The following is a 17,861-nucleotide window of genomic DNA, read 5'->3' on the forward strand; positions in this document are numbered from 1 at the left end:
TCTAATTCTTACTTACCAGTATTCAGCATTCATAAAGAGTGGTTAAATTGTTGTCCCGGGGTTAAACTGGAAACAAGTGTTGTTGTGTGCTTGTGGTGAGGTTGTGATCGTACAATTAAAATCGACAGCAATAAGCAAACTTTTCCTCTTAAACGTATAAAACAATTTAACTTCAACATCTACTTTTAAAAATCTTTAAAATCTTGTAAAAAAAAAATATCTTCCAGTTACAAGCGTTAGTCAAGGAAGACATTTACACAGCACAACTCATCAACTAATGAAGCCAACACTGTCAATCATACAGAAAATAACTTTATTTATTCATGACATATTGTCTAGTAGTTATCACAGTTTACACATAACATTGCAAGAACATGAAAATGATTGGTTGCAGCTTCGTCTGATTTCAAAGAATAAAAACGTTCTTAAAAAAATGTCAGGTCGGAAATAAAACATCAGTTGTACTTCAGCCATCATTTTATCGTCAGTTTGTATGTAAGTAAATAAGATGCACGCAAAATGCATGTAACGAGGTAGATAAAAGATAACAAGTAATAATAATTTAAGGTGTTATATATATAGCACGGGAAATTAGTATAATGATTCTCATGCAGTTCAAAGAGTTTAAAGGGTGAATAATGCTATAATTAAGATTAAATTAACTTATCTAAATAATGAAAATAATAATCAGAATGGGATGGGAAGCGGATGGAGTAAGGGGACTAATTGTGGATGAGGACAAAGTTAAGGAATGAAAATTTTGTTCAAGTTAAAAGTATAAGTAATAATATATGAATATACATAATAATATAATAATAATTAATAATAATTATAATAATATAATATAATATAATAATAATAATCTGGAAAGCAAACAAATAATTTACGACAGTTTAAGCTGTCACACTGTGACTGCAAATGAGAAGTTCAAATGTGCTCCAAGAACAAGACTGGAAGTGAGTTTCTGTCCTTTGTGAAGACGGCTCAACGCGGTGCGTGAGTTATCATGAAGAACCTATTGAGGACAGACTCATGAGTCATAACAGTAGCCCTTGTGGAAGACAGACTCAGTACCTTAGAACTGTTGATCGCTGCCAGTACTCTGTTTTCAGGGTGAGGCAGGGCCCCCATTCGCTTGCCGCGCTGGTGGCGTCAGGTGATGTTAGTCGCAGTCTGAGAAAGATGTTCCGTTAGACCGGCGCGGCCTCTAATTCCGATGCCCGTCCTGTATGTGGGGTCCCCTGCTAGAGGAAGAGGACGACTATTAATTGTCTGGACAGGCTTATGACAATCTGTAATGTTGTAATTACAGGTCTTGAAGAAGATACTGAACACGAATAGTACTCGTTCATGTCTGTTCACACTTACAACAAATATGTTTCTAATTAACGACAGACAACATCAAACTACAATCACGACAATCCTACTGAACGCCAGGCTAGTTCACGGTAATTCGGAGATAGTACGCGGTTCCTTTGTCTTATGCTGAGAATAAATAATAATTATCATTATCAGCAAAAAAATTCACAGAATCACTCATTCCCCTACAACTATAAAATGATAGAAAGTTATAAGAAGTTATAAAAATATAAAATAATCACAGTCCGAACAAAAACATAAATATTAACTCTTCTGAAACAGCTTCTGCAGTCTTTGATAGTAATTTTTTTTAATGAAAAAGCATCAAGCGAAGTTAAGTGAATAAAGAAATAATTTCATAGATGCCAAATGTTTGTCTAGAGAGCAGTAGAAGCAGTGAGCTGCACTCACAGGTTGTCTCTGCTGTGGACCTCCTCGTATTCCCGGACAGGACGAACTCGTGTCGGCGGCTTTTCACTGAGAAACAACATCATCAACGTCTACAGAAATGCTAGACGAGATGTCTAATTTTAAACTTATTATCAGCAGATATTTTTATTTTTACTTGATGCTACAGAGAGTCTTATTCTTGACCTGAATGAAGTAAAAGAGTGTTTGATTGTTTGTTTAGCAGAGACAATATATCTATATGTGTGTGTGCACATGGTCAACAATGGCCTGAATTGAAACACCAACCCGTACACAATATAGATACAAATAATGAGCAATACGCAAAGGTAGGGACAGACGAGGACACACATACATATAATTATAGACACACATGAATATTATTAATCTTTTATGGATTCTAAACCAGAAAGTCGTTAGTAGGGTTTGAAAGAAGCTGAAGTATGTCTCCTACTGGACATTTCAAAAGCGCTACAAACCACGAAAAAATTTTTTTAAAACAAATACAAAGAAGGAGTTCAGCTCACTAGCGAGGACCGAACATGTTGCCGAAGCTGCTGCCAGACCGTGTACACAGATACCAGATGCCGGCAATCAGCAGCAGCCCCAACAACGACATCAGGATAGCAAACACCGCCACGAAGCCTGGGTCGCTCCAGATGCTGGTGCTGGTGGCTTGTGTCGTGGTGGCGGCTGTGGTGGTTGTTGTTGAGGTGGTGGAGGTGGTGGGTGGTGGTGGAAGTGGGTGGTGGTGAGGTAGTGACGGCGGTGGCGGTGGCGGACAGGGAGGGTGTCCGCGTCTTACTATCGCACGATGAGAGAGAAACTTTGCCGTGTTCAGTCTCCGGGATGAGCCAGTAGCGTCAGCCTGCCGCTTAGAACTGTCAGGTAGTTTCCCAGACCGACGTGGGCAGCCGCTGACGCCATGCCCAGCAACAGTGTGAAAGATCAAGCTCAGTGGGAGCTACAAAACATTTACTTCAGGTGAAAAATCTCAGGCATTTTTTCAAAACACAAACTCAGGCGTCTAGACGTTTAAGTTAAAATCAGAGAGTTTGCCACTTGCACCTCGAACGTACACAGTTGTTAGGTGACGTCAGTCGCCGTCCGGCAACGAAGGTGCCTAGAGTCTGGAGGTTGGAGCCCTGGTTGAGGTTGAAACTGGCCACCCGCCGTTGCCAAAATGCAGGTGTTGTCGTTGGCGTCCTGTATGGTGACCTGGATGTGCGGCTTGTTCAGTAGCCCAAACGAATGCCAGCAGCGTCAGCAAGCCGAACGTGGGGGTTGTTGGTGTTGTCGACGTCGTAGTCGATGTTGAAGGTGAGGATGGTGGTTGGAGATGTACCGAAAGAGGTCGTTGTTGCCGCCGCTTTGTAAGGCCACGCTGGTGATGGCGTTCTGCTCAGGGTCGGTCACCGTCAGACCCAGGTGACAGGAGCTGACCCCTGACTGCTCAAAAAAAAAGCTGAGTTCAGGTGTCGGAGAAAGTGAACAAGTCAGCCATTACACTTTTATCACAAAATACCTGAAGATAAGAGATATGCTAATAGGTCGAGCTGATGGTAACAACACAGACTCACTTGACTGGCATGGTGCAGTAAGTAGGTTGCTGGAGTCCGACACCGGCCTCGTTGATGTTGGGACACGAACACGGTCAGCACGTCAACTGTGGAGTACAGGTAGCATCGAACACCGAGCAGGTGATGGTGTACTCTGTTGGTCGTCTGCGTAGTCAGCAACTTCTGGCCGCTCGTGAGGCTGACCAGCTTCAGGCGACGAGCTGATGGACAAAGAGTCAGTGAGAGTATCTGAAGGGAGATAACTTAGGTGGAGAGCTGAGAGTGAAAATGCCAATGAGATTTTTTCAACCGAGACAAGTCAGGCACTTGAGGTGACAGACAAACATGTCTGTGATATTATCATAAATGCGATGAATCAGGCGGCAGACTGAGAGACAAGGAGTTGATATTATCTGGTCAGACGTCAGGCGGCATGGCAAAGAACAAAGAAATAATGACATTTTTGTCAAAGGAGAAAATATTACTGTCAGTTCTGGAGGTGAAAGGATCAGGGACATTATCTGATATGAAATAATCAAGGCTCCTATCTGAGAGGCGAAGAGTCGGTGCTTAGACAGCATGGTGAAGTAAAAGAGAAGATTTCTACTTGTTTTGCAGAGCGACACTTTTTTCATCACATTTGTATGACAATCTGTTGAATGTAAAATATATAGCTATTCACAATAAAAGAAGGGCGTTAATAAAAAAATAAAATTCATATTAGTTATATCTATTTAATATTACACATTTTATTGGCGACAAGAAAAGGTTTTCTGCAAAATGAGATAAGGAATTTATTTACAATTAAAATGGTGTTTACGTACAGCAAAAAAGTGTAATTAAAAATACATAATTTGTTTGTTATGCTGACAACAACAGATGCTGAGAAATATTATATAATCGAACTATTTAAGACATGTATAGTGATAGCGTTCGTACAGATAGAATATTGTAGTGTTTATATACTAATTACATTACAGACATGAATATACGTGCTACTTCACGATACCATATATGTTTACAGAAATGTATTCTAAACACAAAATATTCGAGGGACTAATATATTGAAACGGGGAAAATTTTTTGTTTTCTCATTAAAAAAAACCCAACTCCTATTCCACCGCAGACAAGAGTGAAGTAAATGTAATGGTGAGCAGTATAGAGGGAAAGGATAAACATCACCAGGCAAAATGCAAATCAAAAACTTATCGCTGTGCAACATCAAATTAATAAATGAAGAACATACTGTTAGTTTCATATGTAAACTTGTAGCTCTCGTCTGCTGGCTCCACAGAGCACTCAGGCACGAGAGTCTGGGTAGTATCCGGGTCAGTAAAGGTCAAGGTAGTCAGCGTGTACCGCCGCTGTGTTTCTGTCAGTTGACCGTTGCGGGTAGGTTGGTGATGGAAGGACGAGTGTTTAGGTCTGTTAACATAGAAGTTGCAAGTGATACCGGGTCGGTAAAAAATATTACATTCTGTGTATTATGAATTGCAAAAACAACAGGGAAAAGCGCGCACGCACGCACACACACACACTAAGGCTACTCACTGGACAGTTTGATGGTGACGATGAAATTTTTCACGGTGTTGATCCCGTCAGATACAGACACCGTGCAGATGACCGTATCTTCCGGCACAGTTTTCATGTCCACTGCTGTCCTGATGATCCCATCGCCTGAACAGCAGGAAGAGAAAATATAAACTGTCTACTTCAAAGACAAACAAACAAACAAACAAACAAACAAACAAACAAACAAACAAACAAACAAACAAACAAACAAAAACCTAAAGCAAGAAGAAAAAATTCACTCGTTATAGTTAAGTCTCTTAACCAATAACGATTGTCACTGGAATCCAATGGAAAGCGATGCACAGCTGTGACGTATAGCAGCTGTTCTGTCTACCAGGATCTTATTAACGGCACCAGCTGTCTACTGGTCTTGTGTTAAAGGACGTCACCCCGAGGACTGCACCTCGCTGTCTGTAACCTCCACTAGATCATTCTTCAGCGAGCAGTATACTTCGCTGACCCCTCGCGACCTTTCAGTTTACACTCCATTGACGTCTTCAGAACGGAAAATTGGACTGTTCTCTTGAAAACATTGTTAGGTTGAAACCAAAGGTGTTAATAACTGTAATTCTGCCAGTGAGACTTTTTAATAACTATATATATATGTAGTTTATGAGTATCCGTGTCATTTTTACACACACACACAAGATGACTCACTAGGTCCGATGGTGAAGTAGCCACTGTCAGGTTTCTGGGTCATGGAGTAGGAGAGAGCATCCTGCTCATTATCAGTAACGGTCAGTGTGTAGACTGTAGTTCCAGACGCCGTGTTCTTGGCGTCTATAGTACTGGTAGTCACTGTCACAGAACCAAAAAAACCGTTAAACTTAACACTGCTCTCGATAGTACTGGTAGCCGCAGTCAGATAACATCAAAACACTACGATAAATTCTGGTCGGCCCGAAATATATAATAATAATAATAATAATAATAATAATATAATAATAATATAATACATAATAATAATAATAATAAAATATAATAATAGTTGTTGTTGTTGTTGTTGTTGTTTCTTCTATCTCTTGTCTTTTTGCCTCGTGTCACTTTTGTTTCGATTTTTTTAGAATTTGTAAAAACTGATTTTGTCTTTTTTCTCGGTTGTTTCTTTTGTTGTTGTTTTACTTATTTATTTTCTATTTCGTTTCTTTTGCCTCCTTGTCTGCTCAATCACCTGCTGGGTAACCAGTTATGATGGGCTGTTGGTTAGGCAAAATGTCCACTTCCAGATAGTTCGGTAATATAGTGTCACCAGTCCAATCTGTACACTTAATCTGTAGATAATACGGCGTGACATCAGAGGACAGTTTGGTGCTGCCAGCTTGAGTACCGATGAAGTACACCTTGTAATCTGCAAAAAAACAACAAAAATACAGTTTCAAACTTCCCTGCTTCTTCTTCTTGATTTACAATGTTGGGAACTGTACAGTGGTACTTATGTTCTGAGAGGAAGTAAGAGATTAGTTGCTCTAGAAAATTGCAGATTGAAACTGAGCACTAGGAAGCGTCAAAATTAACAGAATCACTTTTGTTAAATCGGTCATTCTGAAAACAGATTATTTAAACGTGCTTTTATTTATTTAAATTTTCAACCACATATTAAGCAGAGAGCGGTTGAGTTTCTGTTTCATAATTCAAAACAAGCAATAGTGGGATGAGAGAGAATGTGGGCAACTGTACATCCTAAGATCCTGGTGTTGGTTTGTATGAATCATCCTTTCAGTGAAAATTCAAATTACAGAATATTATAGAAACGTAGAGGAGTTCAAGCACAATAATAGATTCTCGGGGCCAGATCATACTTTCGTTTGTAGTCAGTCTCCAGCAATCGAAAGGAGCGTTGACTGGTATGGTTGGTGGGTTGATGTTACAGGTGCAAGAATATGGCGACGGAGTAGTCGTAGTTGTCGAAGAGGACGAAGGTGAACAGTAGACTTCAGTGATTAGTGTTCTAGGTTTTGTGTCCACAGGCAAGACGGCGTTCCCCGTTTGCAAACTCACAGTGGGACCCTGGTTGATTGAACAGCAGAGTAACACTAAAAACCTATGTGTCACAGTTGCAGGTCTTCTACACTTTGACTATCACATTGCTGACACTCAGGTTTGTTGCTGGTTTGGTGATAGCGAGTGATCCCGTTATGCGGTGAAAAGTTGGTTTTTGACAAACACTGGACACTGTGTGCTCGCATCATGGTATATGGTTTATCTATGTTGCTCTAATTAGGTCTGGATGATAGTCACAATGGTCAGAGGTAGACAATGAATCATGTCATTTTTGGCGAAATCAATCCTTGAATATTTCTTTTACTGTGGTAATGATTAATGCAAAATTACCAACTGTCTGCCATTCCCATACATACCCAAAGCCTTGGCTACATAGTAAAATTCTAACCTGAGAGGCCCAGGTAGACCTGCCTGCCTTATCTTGTAAACATAACATACTGTAATATTGTATTAATTCTTATAAACATGTCAGATACAAGAGGAAAATTCCCCATTCACCCAAGGCTATATCATTTTAACATCCCTGCCTATTTGTAAAAATAATTTACAGAGTTTTATTTGAACTTTCTCTATATCATTGTATTGTTTCCATCCCCAAATCTCAGATCCATACAGAAGAATAGGTTTATTTTTGTATCAAATATTTTAAAGATTATGTCTGTTGTAAGGTTCTTTAGTCTAAAATACATTTTATTGATTCCTGCAAAGGCTTTTATGAATTTCCAGATAAATTATCAGTACATTTGACCCACTTTAGTGTAGATGGGAATGTAACGCCTAAATAGTTACAACTAGGTTCTTCAGTGATCTTATTTGCAGCATATTATTTTTTCACAATCGTTAATAAAGCCACCATTTAAAAAATATTTTTGTTTTATCCATATTAATTGTAAGTCTTCATTTGTTTCAAAATGTTTCTAGAGACATTTTACGCTGATGGTCAACAGGGGAATCAGCAACAATGACAATGTCATCAGCATACATCAAAAGTAAGATTCCAAGTGGATTAATCTCGTTTTTTTCTGACGAATAAGGTACATTCCCATATTTTCTGAAAAATGAGATTTTACTCACATGTTCCGAAACTGAAATACACATACAGAAACAAGGTTTACTCACAGCGTCAACATGCACGGTGAGCATCAGGATGGCGGAGACAGTGATGATGACAACTGTAGTTTGGTCCATCTGGGACTCGAACACACGTCCAAATACTTGGACTCTCCTCACAGCAGGACAGGATTCACAGTCACTCGTGTGACTCCTTGGTGAGGCGCTGGCCCTGTGTGAGGCCACACAGAACACGACAACCCACGAGTTTAGTTTTCGTGGTAACAGTAAACCCGGTTTATTATCAGGGACCACGGTTGTACATAAAAAAAAACCCGATCTGTTAAGAAGGCAATGATCGAGAGCCCACTCCGGCAATAACTGTCAACGGTAATGAAAAAAATTAAAGCAATGATGGATCTGGTCACGTGTGTTTAGCAAGCTTTACCAAACACCTCGCCACACGAGCTCAAAGCTTGTCTTGTCCAACTCCCGTTGTGACGCATAAACCACACAAACACACAAACGGGTATTTGGACACGGGTGGCTGCCTCCCTTGTCTGTCATTGTCTGATGAGCCTTCGGTCCCTTGAAAGCTTTCACATGCACCGGGGTGCTGTCAGTTGGGTTCTGGCTGGGTGGGTATGAGAATGGGTGGAAAGGTGAATGTGTGGGGGTGGGGTGGGGAAGGAAGGAATAAAGGGAGAAATGAGGATAGGTGTCTTTAGAAAACCGTTTTATAACGTTTAAGCGTTTTACGGGGCTGTCGTCTCGCTTTCATCGTTGTTCCGTGGCGAGAAAAGGGCAAAGTGTGGATGTGTGGAGGTCTGGGAGTGGCCGACTAGTCTTCACGTGGAGAAAGTCTGTCTCGCGCTGAAAGGCGGCGCCTGGGGACGGACAGGAACAGCCACTTTTATGGTAATAAACTCACGGTGGTGTAAACACGTCAATGAGACTTATTTTCGACAAGAATGGTGTTTACACATGGACTTAGTGCACGCTGGGAAACCATCAAAACAGCTTAGAAAGGTTGTTGCGTACTAAATGTCAGGTAATAGGAACAGAAAATATCTCACACACACACACACATACACACTTGTGGGTTACCCGTAGCTGTATTGAAGGAAAATGTACAATCTTTATGTTTTATTTTTAATTATTTTTCTGCTTTTTATTTACTTATTTGTTTTTTTTTTTCCTTTCTTTTACGTTTCTTTCGTTAATTTATATATTTAGAGTAAGAAATTAAGTGTATAAATACACTTAAGCAATAAAATATGACGTAAGAGAAATAGCGTTCATAAATAATGATAAAAAAATTTTTTTTAATCAAGAAAAGTATTTTAATCATATTATACTGTAAACAGCTCTGTTTTTTGGTCAGTTGGAATACTGCCTTTAAATCAAAGTAACTAATGTGGTATGAAAAAGAGTTCCACTGTCTGGATCACAGGTTGTCCATATGTGACTGTCTTCAAAGGAGGGATGGACAGAATGAGAGAGTCAGATGAGGAGCAAAGGTTCGAGCAGGAGTCTGGACAGACAAAAGATCAGAAAACCAGAGAGTGGGAGAAGTCAATAAACAATTCATTGCAGAGAGTTCAAAGTTTAGCCCATTTCTGCTTTAACTGGAAGCTGGTGAAAAGTGTACAAAAGTAGTGTCACGTGATCAGACCTGGGAGTGTGGAGAACGAGGGCAGAAACCGACTTCTGGACTTGTTAAAGCTTGTCAATGAAGTCCTGTGGACATCCAGCAAGAAGATAGTTGAAGTAGACTAACGGGGATAGAGAATCAAACGATATATAAGAATATTAGGGATTGACAGATTGTGGTGAATAAAGCTGATCATGCGAGGTTAGAGACCTCAGTGTCAAGACATGTCTGAGGTCATCAAACCTGAGTTCGTGTTGAGGGCAACATCGGAGTTGCCAACCCAAACACAGAAAGGCAAATCAGGACGAGCTCTAGAACTCCTCTTAAAAGAAATTCTGTTTTATCTTCTTTTAGTTTTGTTTACTTTGTTCATCCGTACTTGAACATAAAAAAATAGTATAGAATGTTTTGGATCGCAAATTTTTAACAAAAGAAAACATTAGTTTCCACTATTGCTCAACAGCTTTGAAATTTAAAGAAAGGACAAACGAGTTTTTTTCAACCTCTGAAAGAATAAAAAATATACCACTGTAGGCTTTGTGATGAATGATATGCAAAAACTTGAGTAATACAAGATATATATTGCATTCCAGATAAGTGAATAGAGTTCACTTGAACCTTTGACATCACACAGGTTAACCCCAATGTGTGAGAAAACCGAGTTGAACCGAGGGTTTAGCAAAGCAGAAGTAAACTAAAGCATGCACCTGTGTGTGTGTGTGTTGGTGTTGTTGTTACCGTTGCTGTTTACGAACAAACAAATATTTAACGAGAGGAGAATACTTCATTAAACGAGTCCGTCACTCCTCCTGCTTGACGTTCATCAAAGTCATTGTCGGTTCCGGCTTTCCTCCGTCCACCCTACTCCACCCAGCCATCCACCCTACTCCACCCGGCCATCCACCCGGCCATCCACCTTACTCCCACCCTGCCACCCACCCTGCCACCCACCCTGCCACCCACCCTGCCACCGCAATACTTTCTCTCCATTACTTTTTATTTTGCGGGTTTGATGCACAGCATGTCGGGACCCGAAGCTCATTATATCGCCACATGTCCCCCTGTATCGCCAGGTGCAAACCTGCAGGTGCGCCGTTAGATGTCCCGCAGGTCGCAAGGTGTCAGGCTGAATGGCAGGTGAACTTTTGCTCCTCTGATCGACAGATAACACTTGTGGAATAGGATCGCAATAGAGCTTAAGATATGTGGTTACATCAAGGTGCACCTGTGTAAAGAAGCTTGTCTCCTACTCTCTTCCCGTCCTCCAGATAGCAAGAGCTTGTAGTAACCACGAATATGTATAAAGAAAACAATAAATAAATAAATTAATAAATTAATTATTAATTAACAAACAGCAAGCTTGTAGACAGGTATACGCATGCCTTCCAGACGAGTTCAGAAAAATACGGAATCGTTGTGTGTGGCAACCATTGTTGTACTAACCTGACTCTCTTGAATCCTCGGGAGACTTGGTTTGGTTGCGTGAGTATACCTGACGTGTACATTGAAGAACCAATATAGTTCGTTCATTTTGTTGTTAATATTGAAAGCTAAATTATTTATGTAAATAAGATATTGTTGCTGGTGCGAACGACACGTGACTCTTCGAAATCCGTCTGACATTGTCCTTCGATTTTCGTACCGCCTTTGTTTGCGAACAGGACATTATTTAAGAAAAAATATTTTGAAGCACAGCCATTGAAAAGAAAAATTTAAACAGTATTGTCACTACAAAATGAAAGTTGTCTCCCATGACGGCAAAAAAATCTTTCATTCCAGTTAGCGATTTAATAATGACTGGTTCCTTTAAACCGTTCTGTGTTTGCTTTTTTTAAATTCGCAGATCATAAATTTGCAGTTTACATTTTAAACTAAGTGGCTGACACATTGATCATTGAACAAATCAACTCACTCACTCACTCACTCACTCACTCACTCACTCACTCACTCACTCACTCACTCACTCACTCACTCACTCACTCACTCACTCACTCACTCAGCTCATTTAGCAAAGGTTAACATACTCACCTACTCGATGTGAATTAAAATAACCCCATATCGGTGAATATGATGATTAATCTGCTCGTGCGTCACTCAGAAAGGATCAACACAAGCCACAAAGCGCCAGATGGGTGTCTGTCTACCTGCACACCCGTGACTCCAATGCCAGTGTCGTGGACCTGTCTAACCGAGTCCTTTGTCAACGGCAGTCAACCGTTTTGAAGAAGCCAGGCAGAAGAATAAAGGAAGGAGAGATGATACTCTCACTTTCCAATGGCGAGACCGTGGACTCCGCACGAGTGACAGTCAGAGGGGTGGAGACCACTTCCCTCACCTTGGCACCCACCCTGTCAGATTAGACTTTTTTTTGCTCTTCCTGACACATCTGTAACTGTCATAACCGTGTTCGTGAAAAGAACAGGTTTGAGACCCGAGGTTTTGAATTGGATTGAGCTGTAAGCTTTCGTCTGTTGACGACAGTGTCAATGTTGTGGCAGGCAACACCATTTAAGGTGAATCAGGCGGACTGAGTTGTTTATGGCCGCCACAGACAAGACCTGCGAAAGGTGAGTTGAAGGCGGGGTTATCTGTTATTGTAATTCTGTTTACAGACAAATAGGTTGGACCCATCCAAACATATCACTCAACGTGAACTTCATTCTCTCTTGGCCTGAGTGTTCGCTCTCGGCAGTGTTCGAACCTGCTTGTGGCCATCTTAACCCACATGCTCTAAAATTTGAAAGTATCTGACATCTGTTTATCTTTTTAATTAGAAAAAAAAATCCCTTGAAGTTTGCAGCAGAATATGGGCAAGCAACCGATTGTTACTGGCATCAGACAATGAAGGACATCTTCCATCTCCTCTTTGGCTGCCTCCTGCTGGCTGGATCTCTGGATGGCGTGTCCTCAGTAAGTTGTTATTCTGTTCACTACTAGGTGTTATGTATATAATTGATGTGTTGGTAATATTACAGAGTATTTCTCTTGAGATGTTGTTGTGTCCGATGGGATTAACACACTGAAATGCTTTTGAATGCTAAGAGGAGTTGTTGACTTCAGTTCCATTTCAAGCCAGGCCAGTAAGATATTTATTCCTGCATTTGTGTGTTAAATGACACTTATATTCAGTCGCCTGCATCAAGACATGAACATCCTACGTTGGTTACACAAAATCTGCATTTATTTAATTTGGTAGGTATCGTATGCACGCACGCACGCACACACACACGCACACCTGTACATGAGCACACACACAAACACTCTCTCGGGTTCATTGCCCTGTGGACAAGTACACAGAGACCACTGGGGTGTGGTGGTGTTCCAGGCTGCCCCGACCTTTAGCTCAGTACCACAGCCAGTGGTGGCGCTGAAGGAAACAGAAACTCAGATACAGGATCTGCTGACAGTGACCTGTACTGGCGATATACCTCTCGTCGTGTCGCTGGACTCAACGGTGCCGTCATCGCCATGCGGCACGTGCTTTCAGGTCTACCCCAGGTGTGGTGGAGGTAAGAGGAGACAGGGAGAGATGCTACATGAACGCCATTGCCTTGAAAACGGCCATTTGTAGAACAGATTTCTCAGCAGAAAAATTCTTAATAACGGATGTAAAATTTGATTTGAATGCAGATCAATTTTTAGCTGCTTTCCACTAATTGTATTTATATACATGTATTTCTATATACTCTTGTCAGTATGTCTTTGTCGTCAGGATTTTTTTTCATTCGTTGATGGTCTGATACACTGTGTTTAGCTTCAGTCATTATTACCCACCGCATTGTAATTATTATTGTCTTGTTCGATGTATGATCTCACCTGTCTCGTCACTGTTGTAGGTACCGGGTACTGTCTGAGATACTTGCCTGGTCAGGGCACCCTGAAATTCTCTCAGGTCAGCAACTACGTCATCACACTTTCCTGTAAAGACATCAACAGCTTGAGTGCTACCACCACAGTGAACGTTAGGATTGAACCCAACACCCCTCCATACCCGCTTCAAGCGACAAAGAGTGAGTGGTTGAGTATTTTTGTCGAGCGACAAACCCACATGAGAAGCGATCAGAAAATGTCGTGAAAGCTGTATTCTACAAAATTTTCTTAACGAGATACATATTTTGATGCACACAACTGATTGCTAAATATATTTTCCCTGTGACCATCAAATAAAAATTGTCCGTTGAATAACATCACACCATATTGTATCTTCTTATGAAGTCGAAACCTCGCCTACCCGCCTCGCTCCATCTTTCTCAGATTTGAAGCTCATTGGCTCACTGATGTAATATGTATGTTTGATGCTGCACAATGTAGGGTGTTTTAGTCTGTTTAAATCCCTGTGACAACCAGGTTACACACTGGCTAACGCAAAGAACGCGGCCATCGGAACCTCCGTCACCAGCGCCTCCTGCAACGACGACGACACCGACGCGCTGTCCTACTCCATGACATCCAGTCCATCCACATCAGTCTTTACGGTCGGATCAGGTGTGTATGCTTCGACAGTATGGACTGCATGTGAAATGTTTGTGTGTGTGTGTGTGTGTGTGTGTGTGTGTGTGTGTGTGTGTTTTCATGAGATAGACACACAAACTTATGTGTGTGAGTGTGTTCGCTCACATGAACAACTTCTCACCTTTTCTCACCTGAGCTCACCTTTGCTCTGCAGCCGACGGGATCATTCGCACGTCTGGTAATCTTGCCGCAGAGTGTCGCTCCCAGTTTGATTTGACCGTTATCTGCACAGACAACATTAACAGCGTCGTTGGAACTTCGAGAGTTTGGGTGACGTTGAGCGGTAAAGTACTTCCGGTCTATTCCCCCCCCCCATACAACCATACAATTATTATCAATATTGTAGATCTTATTTATAGTAATAAGTATTGTTCAAGATGTGTATTACATTTAAGTATTGCAAATGAATATGGTGACGACGACGATGATGACGATGATGATGATGATAGAAGAGGAAGACGAACAACAAGAGGGAAGCTTGTCCCGTTGGTCTTTTTACTGGAGTAAGAGTTTCGAGAAAAATTTAGCGAGGGCGTTCAAAGTAGTTGGAAGTCTGTGGTGTTGACGTTTATGATCTGACGTCCGTGCAGGCGGCAACGACAGACCTGCCATCAGCGGCATCAACTACTCGCTGAACGTCAGGGAGGACAAGGCCGTGGGGAGCTCATTGGCCTCCTTCACCGTCACCGACAGCGACCAGACCTCCTGCACATTGGCGGCAAACCCAACTACCTCCCTCCAGTACTTCACCCTCAGCAGTGAGTGGTACAGTGTGTGTGTGTGTGCGCGTGTGCGTGCATGCGTGTGTGTGTTCAAGAACACCGATGACTTGATTCTAAGTGGTTAACCCCGGGTTGTACAGCGGGTGGATACTTCTGGCTTGTCATCGCGCTTCACTTCAAGTTTTGTTTCCCTCTCTTCATTCAGCGTCCAACGTCATCACCGTTGGGTCAGCGCTGGACTACGAGCAGAGCTTGACCCGCAACACTAACCTCACGGTGACCTGCAGTGATGGCTACTGCACGTCATACGCCGGTTACCTCTACGTCATCGTCACGGACGTTAACGAACCCATCACGTTGTACCCGCGAGACTTCACGCTCAGTACATACGAAGGAAAGGTAAACAAAAAAAATAAAAAGAAACGTAGACATCTTGAAAGCATGCAAACAACATCGGGTTGTCGATGTCACTTTGACCCCTGTGGATCGAACCTTGACACGTCTCCTTTTGTCTGGCTCAGATTTCTCTGGATCCCGGCTGGACGCCAATCGACCCTGACGAAAACGACTACCCTACCTACACCATTGTCGGCGGCAACAGCAAGAGCCGCTTTGCCATCAACCCAACGACCGGTCTGATCACCTCAACACTGGACTACGACATCGACCAGGGCGCCATGCCGTCAACCGACACCATCATCGTGCAGGTACTGATGGCCTCATCGCCGGCGTTGTGATGCCGCGAACAGCTTCTACACCAGAAAAAAAAAGAAACTCAAATTACAAGCAAAAAAGAAAAAGAAGGGAAAAAGAGAAACTTATCACCTGGACTACCTTGATCTTGTTTCAGGTGAAGGATGTGGCAGGTCACACGAGCACCACCACAGTGACATTGACCATCCTCGATCTCAACGACAACGCCCCAATCTTCAATCAGCAGACACAGGAAATCACCATCACGGACTGCACTACATCTCTCGGCGTCATCGGCACCGTCACCGCCACCGACAAAGACTCCAGTTTTCAGGGTCAGGACTTGCAATCGTTCTCTCTGTCTTCCATTTAAAGGCACAAAGGATACGAGACGGAGGGAGGGAGACAGAGATAATATGTGTATGTGTGTGTGTGTGTTGGTGTGGGTAGGCTCCCTCTTTGTCCTTATCGTGTTCTAGACACAGTGGACCGCTTTCACTGCTCCCTGTGGTGTGTTGGTCTTTACAGTTTTGTCTGCAGAATTAAAGAACATTTGAGTGAGTGATTGCAATTATGTTTGGCTGGCTGGCTGTCCGGCTGCCTTACTTGGTAGTAAGGAACATCTGTCCCTGTTCAGGCAACAACATCATCACCTACAGCGGCACCAACGGGCCCATCACCATCGGCTCCAGCGGCAGCATCATCGCCAACACGGGTATAGTGGGCGGTCACTCCTACACCGTGTCCGCGGTCGCCAAAGACGCTGGCCTGGTCCCCGGCCCCCTGTCCTCCACATCCGCCGCCATCACCGTTATCGTCACGGTAACCTGCACTTCGCTGTACATGAGTCCTAGCCTTATAGTTGGTGTGCGAATATTTTGCATGTAAAAATCAGCTGCACATGATACATACGTGAATACATACTTAATACACAATACATACAAACGGTCACGAAAACCAACTAACCATTACTCTCCCTCACCAACAGCCTTGCCCCACTACCACAACGTCAACAACAACAACGACTACCAAGGCGCCCACTACAACGACTTCAACAACAACAACGACCGCGACCATCTCGTTGACCAACAGCAAGACGTCGGTGACGGACAACCTCGGGTGGATCATCATGGCGGCCCTGTTGGGGACTGTCCTGCTGGCTCTGGCGGCCTTCATGGTGTGGCGCTACTGCGGCCACCTCGCCGCCTCCTCCTCCTCCTCCGGCGCCACGAGGGCTGTCTGGAGCGACTGTGCAAGCGCCGCGAGCCGTGAGTGGTTTACTGTTCCAAGCAATCAACTGTCCTGTCCACGCATACAACTGACCTTAGTTGCACTTGCAATGGATTTTCTACAGGATGTCCCCGCCACAACAACTTACACTCGCTTTATGACTCTGGTTTCTGGGTGCACTTGACTGAGACATAGTTCTGATCACCTTTGACACATAGAGACATGGTTCTGATCACGTGTTTGACACCAACACCAAACTACCGACAACAAATAAATCGACTTTTTTTTTTGCTCTATTCTTGTCTGTTCCTATTTGTGTGTCTTTATCCGATTTTGTACGACTGATTCGATGGTTGACAGACTGATGATGGCTTTTCTGCTGTTTTCAGTTTTTTTATTTGTATGTGACCCGAGTTTCTCTTAAGAACTTTTTCTATTCAAAAAAAAAAATTTTTTTTGCTTTGTGTGATTGCAGGCCACCCAAAATTCGAGAAGTCCAGCCTGTGAGGGGGTGAGTGCTTTAAGGAATTATTATTTAATGTGATGATGATGGTGGTGATAATAAATAAATGCTAGGCAAATTATTCACTTATTCCAAGTGTCATTTAACTTCAACAATAGATTGACTGGATATGCTTGAAAGTATTTATTTTATTTCCAAGGCAACCACCACTCAGTGGCAACCAAGGCTTTTGGCAGGAACGTAAGTGTGATTTTGTTGTTTTCTTTAATCGTTTGACTACAGTGTGAATACAGTGTGAATATAGTGTGAATACAGTCGCTGTTGAATGCCTCTTGTAGTCGAGGAACACCAACACTTGTTTACTTTGTCGTCTTTTAGAATCGCTGTTGTGTAAACAAAGCTTTATCACTATGTAAGTTCACTCGCATCAGAAAATTTCGAAGTTTTGTAACTCCCAGAAAAGAAACCTATTCGAAGCTGTTTGCTTTTCGTTTTAAAGGTCTTCTTTTAACTCTTCTGTGTTCCCATTGGTTTGCAGGTTACCCAGACGACGACTACGTAGACCAGCCAATCCGTGACAGGACTCCAACTCCTGCACCAATCGAAGGCGATGGACCTCTAGCCTTGACCCAGCAGCC

General features: G+C 42.4%; 2 protein-coding genes and 1 long non-coding RNA gene across 6 annotated transcripts; 1 reads left to right on the top strand and 2 right to left on the bottom strand.

The window, feature by feature from the left end:
• Positions 1–1,422: 1,422 nt before the first annotated feature.
• On the bottom strand, positions 1,423–2,557 carry LOC112562760. The gene is made up of 3 exons (XR_003098922.1): positions 2,295–2,557; positions 1,771–1,836; positions 1,423–1,485 (listed from the first exon to the last, which is right to left on the bottom strand). It is a non-coding gene; the product is annotated as an uncharacterized LOC112562760 (long non-coding RNA).
• An 839-nt stretch (positions 2,558–3,396) lies between these two features.
• LOC112562950 lies at positions 3,397–11,762 on the bottom strand. Of its 3 annotated transcripts, XM_025236581.1 has the most exons (9): positions 11,632–11,758; positions 11,047–11,095; positions 8,019–8,181; positions 6,698–6,905; positions 6,070–6,246; positions 5,556–5,696; positions 4,878–5,003; positions 4,573–4,751; positions 3,397–3,547 (listed from the first exon to the last, which is right to left on the bottom strand). In XM_025236581.1, the coding sequence occupies exons 3-8, from the start codon at positions 8,085–8,087 to the stop codon at positions 4,702–4,704; spliced, it is 771 nt and encodes a 256-aa protein (XP_025092366.1). In that variant the 5' UTR covers positions 8,088–8,181; positions 11,047–11,095; positions 11,632–11,758; the 3' UTR covers positions 3,397–3,547; positions 4,573–4,701. The 3 variants fall into 3 exon arrangements, with proteins under 3 accessions (XP_025092366.1, XP_025092367.1, XP_025092365.1); XM_025236582.1 differs by lacking the exon at positions 11,047–11,095 and having other exon boundaries at positions 11,632–11,762; XM_025236580.1 differs by lacking the exon at positions 11,632–11,758 and having other exon boundaries at positions 11,047–11,610.
• Positions 11,763–12,059: 297 nt separating this feature from the next.
• Positions 12,060–17,861, top strand: LOC112562949 (serine-rich adhesin for platelets-like). 2 transcript variants are annotated; one of them, XM_025236579.1, is made up of 15 exons: positions 12,060–12,170; positions 12,397–12,513; positions 12,929–13,112; positions 13,440–13,613; positions 13,951–14,088; positions 14,270–14,398; positions 14,706–14,873; positions 15,043–15,236; positions 15,359–15,544; positions 15,688–15,865; positions 16,168–16,352; positions 16,519–16,798; positions 17,236–17,271; positions 17,423–17,463; positions 17,762–17,861. In XM_025236579.1, exons 2-13 carry the CDS (start codon positions 12,445–12,447, stop codon positions 17,265–17,267), a joined length of 1,917 nt encoding a protein of 638 aa, XP_025092364.1. In that variant the 5' UTR covers positions 12,060–12,170; positions 12,397–12,444; the 3' UTR covers positions 17,268–17,271; positions 17,423–17,463; positions 17,762–17,861. The 2 variants fall into 2 exon arrangements, with proteins under 2 accessions (XP_025092364.1, XP_025092363.1); XM_025236578.1 differs by having other exon boundaries at positions 12,064–12,170; positions 12,378–12,513.

Source organism: Pomacea canaliculata, linkage group LG4, assembly GCF_003073045.1.
Source record: "Pomacea canaliculata isolate SZHN2017 linkage group LG4, ASM307304v1, whole genome shotgun sequence".
Lineage (NCBI taxonomy): Eukaryota > Metazoa > Mollusca > Gastropoda > Architaenioglossa > Ampullariidae > Pomacea > Pomacea canaliculata.

Coding starts and splice junctions, on each gene's coding strand:
- LOC112562950 (XM_025236580.1), bottom strand. CDS start 11,108: ATGTACACGTCAGGTATACTCACGCAACCAAACCAAGTCTCCCGAGGA. Junction 5,697..6,069: donor CATAACTGGTTACCCAGCAG/GTGATTGAGCAG, acceptor GTTCTGTGACAG/TGACTACCAGTACTATAGAC. Junction 4,752..4,877: donor CGTCACCATCAAACTGTCCA/GTGAGTAGCCTT, acceptor CTATGTTAACAG/ACCTAAACACTCGTCCTTCC.
- LOC112562949 (XM_025236578.1), top strand. CDS start 12,142: ATGGCCGCCACAGACAAGACCTGCGAAAG. Junction 12,171..12,377: donor ACAGACAAGACCTGCGAAAG/GTGAGTTGAAGG, acceptor CTTTTTAATTAG/AAAAAAAAATCCCTTGAAGT. Junction 14,874..15,042: donor CCAGTACTTCACCCTCAGCA/GTGAGTGGTACA, acceptor CTCTTCATTCAG/CGTCCAACGTCATCACCGTT.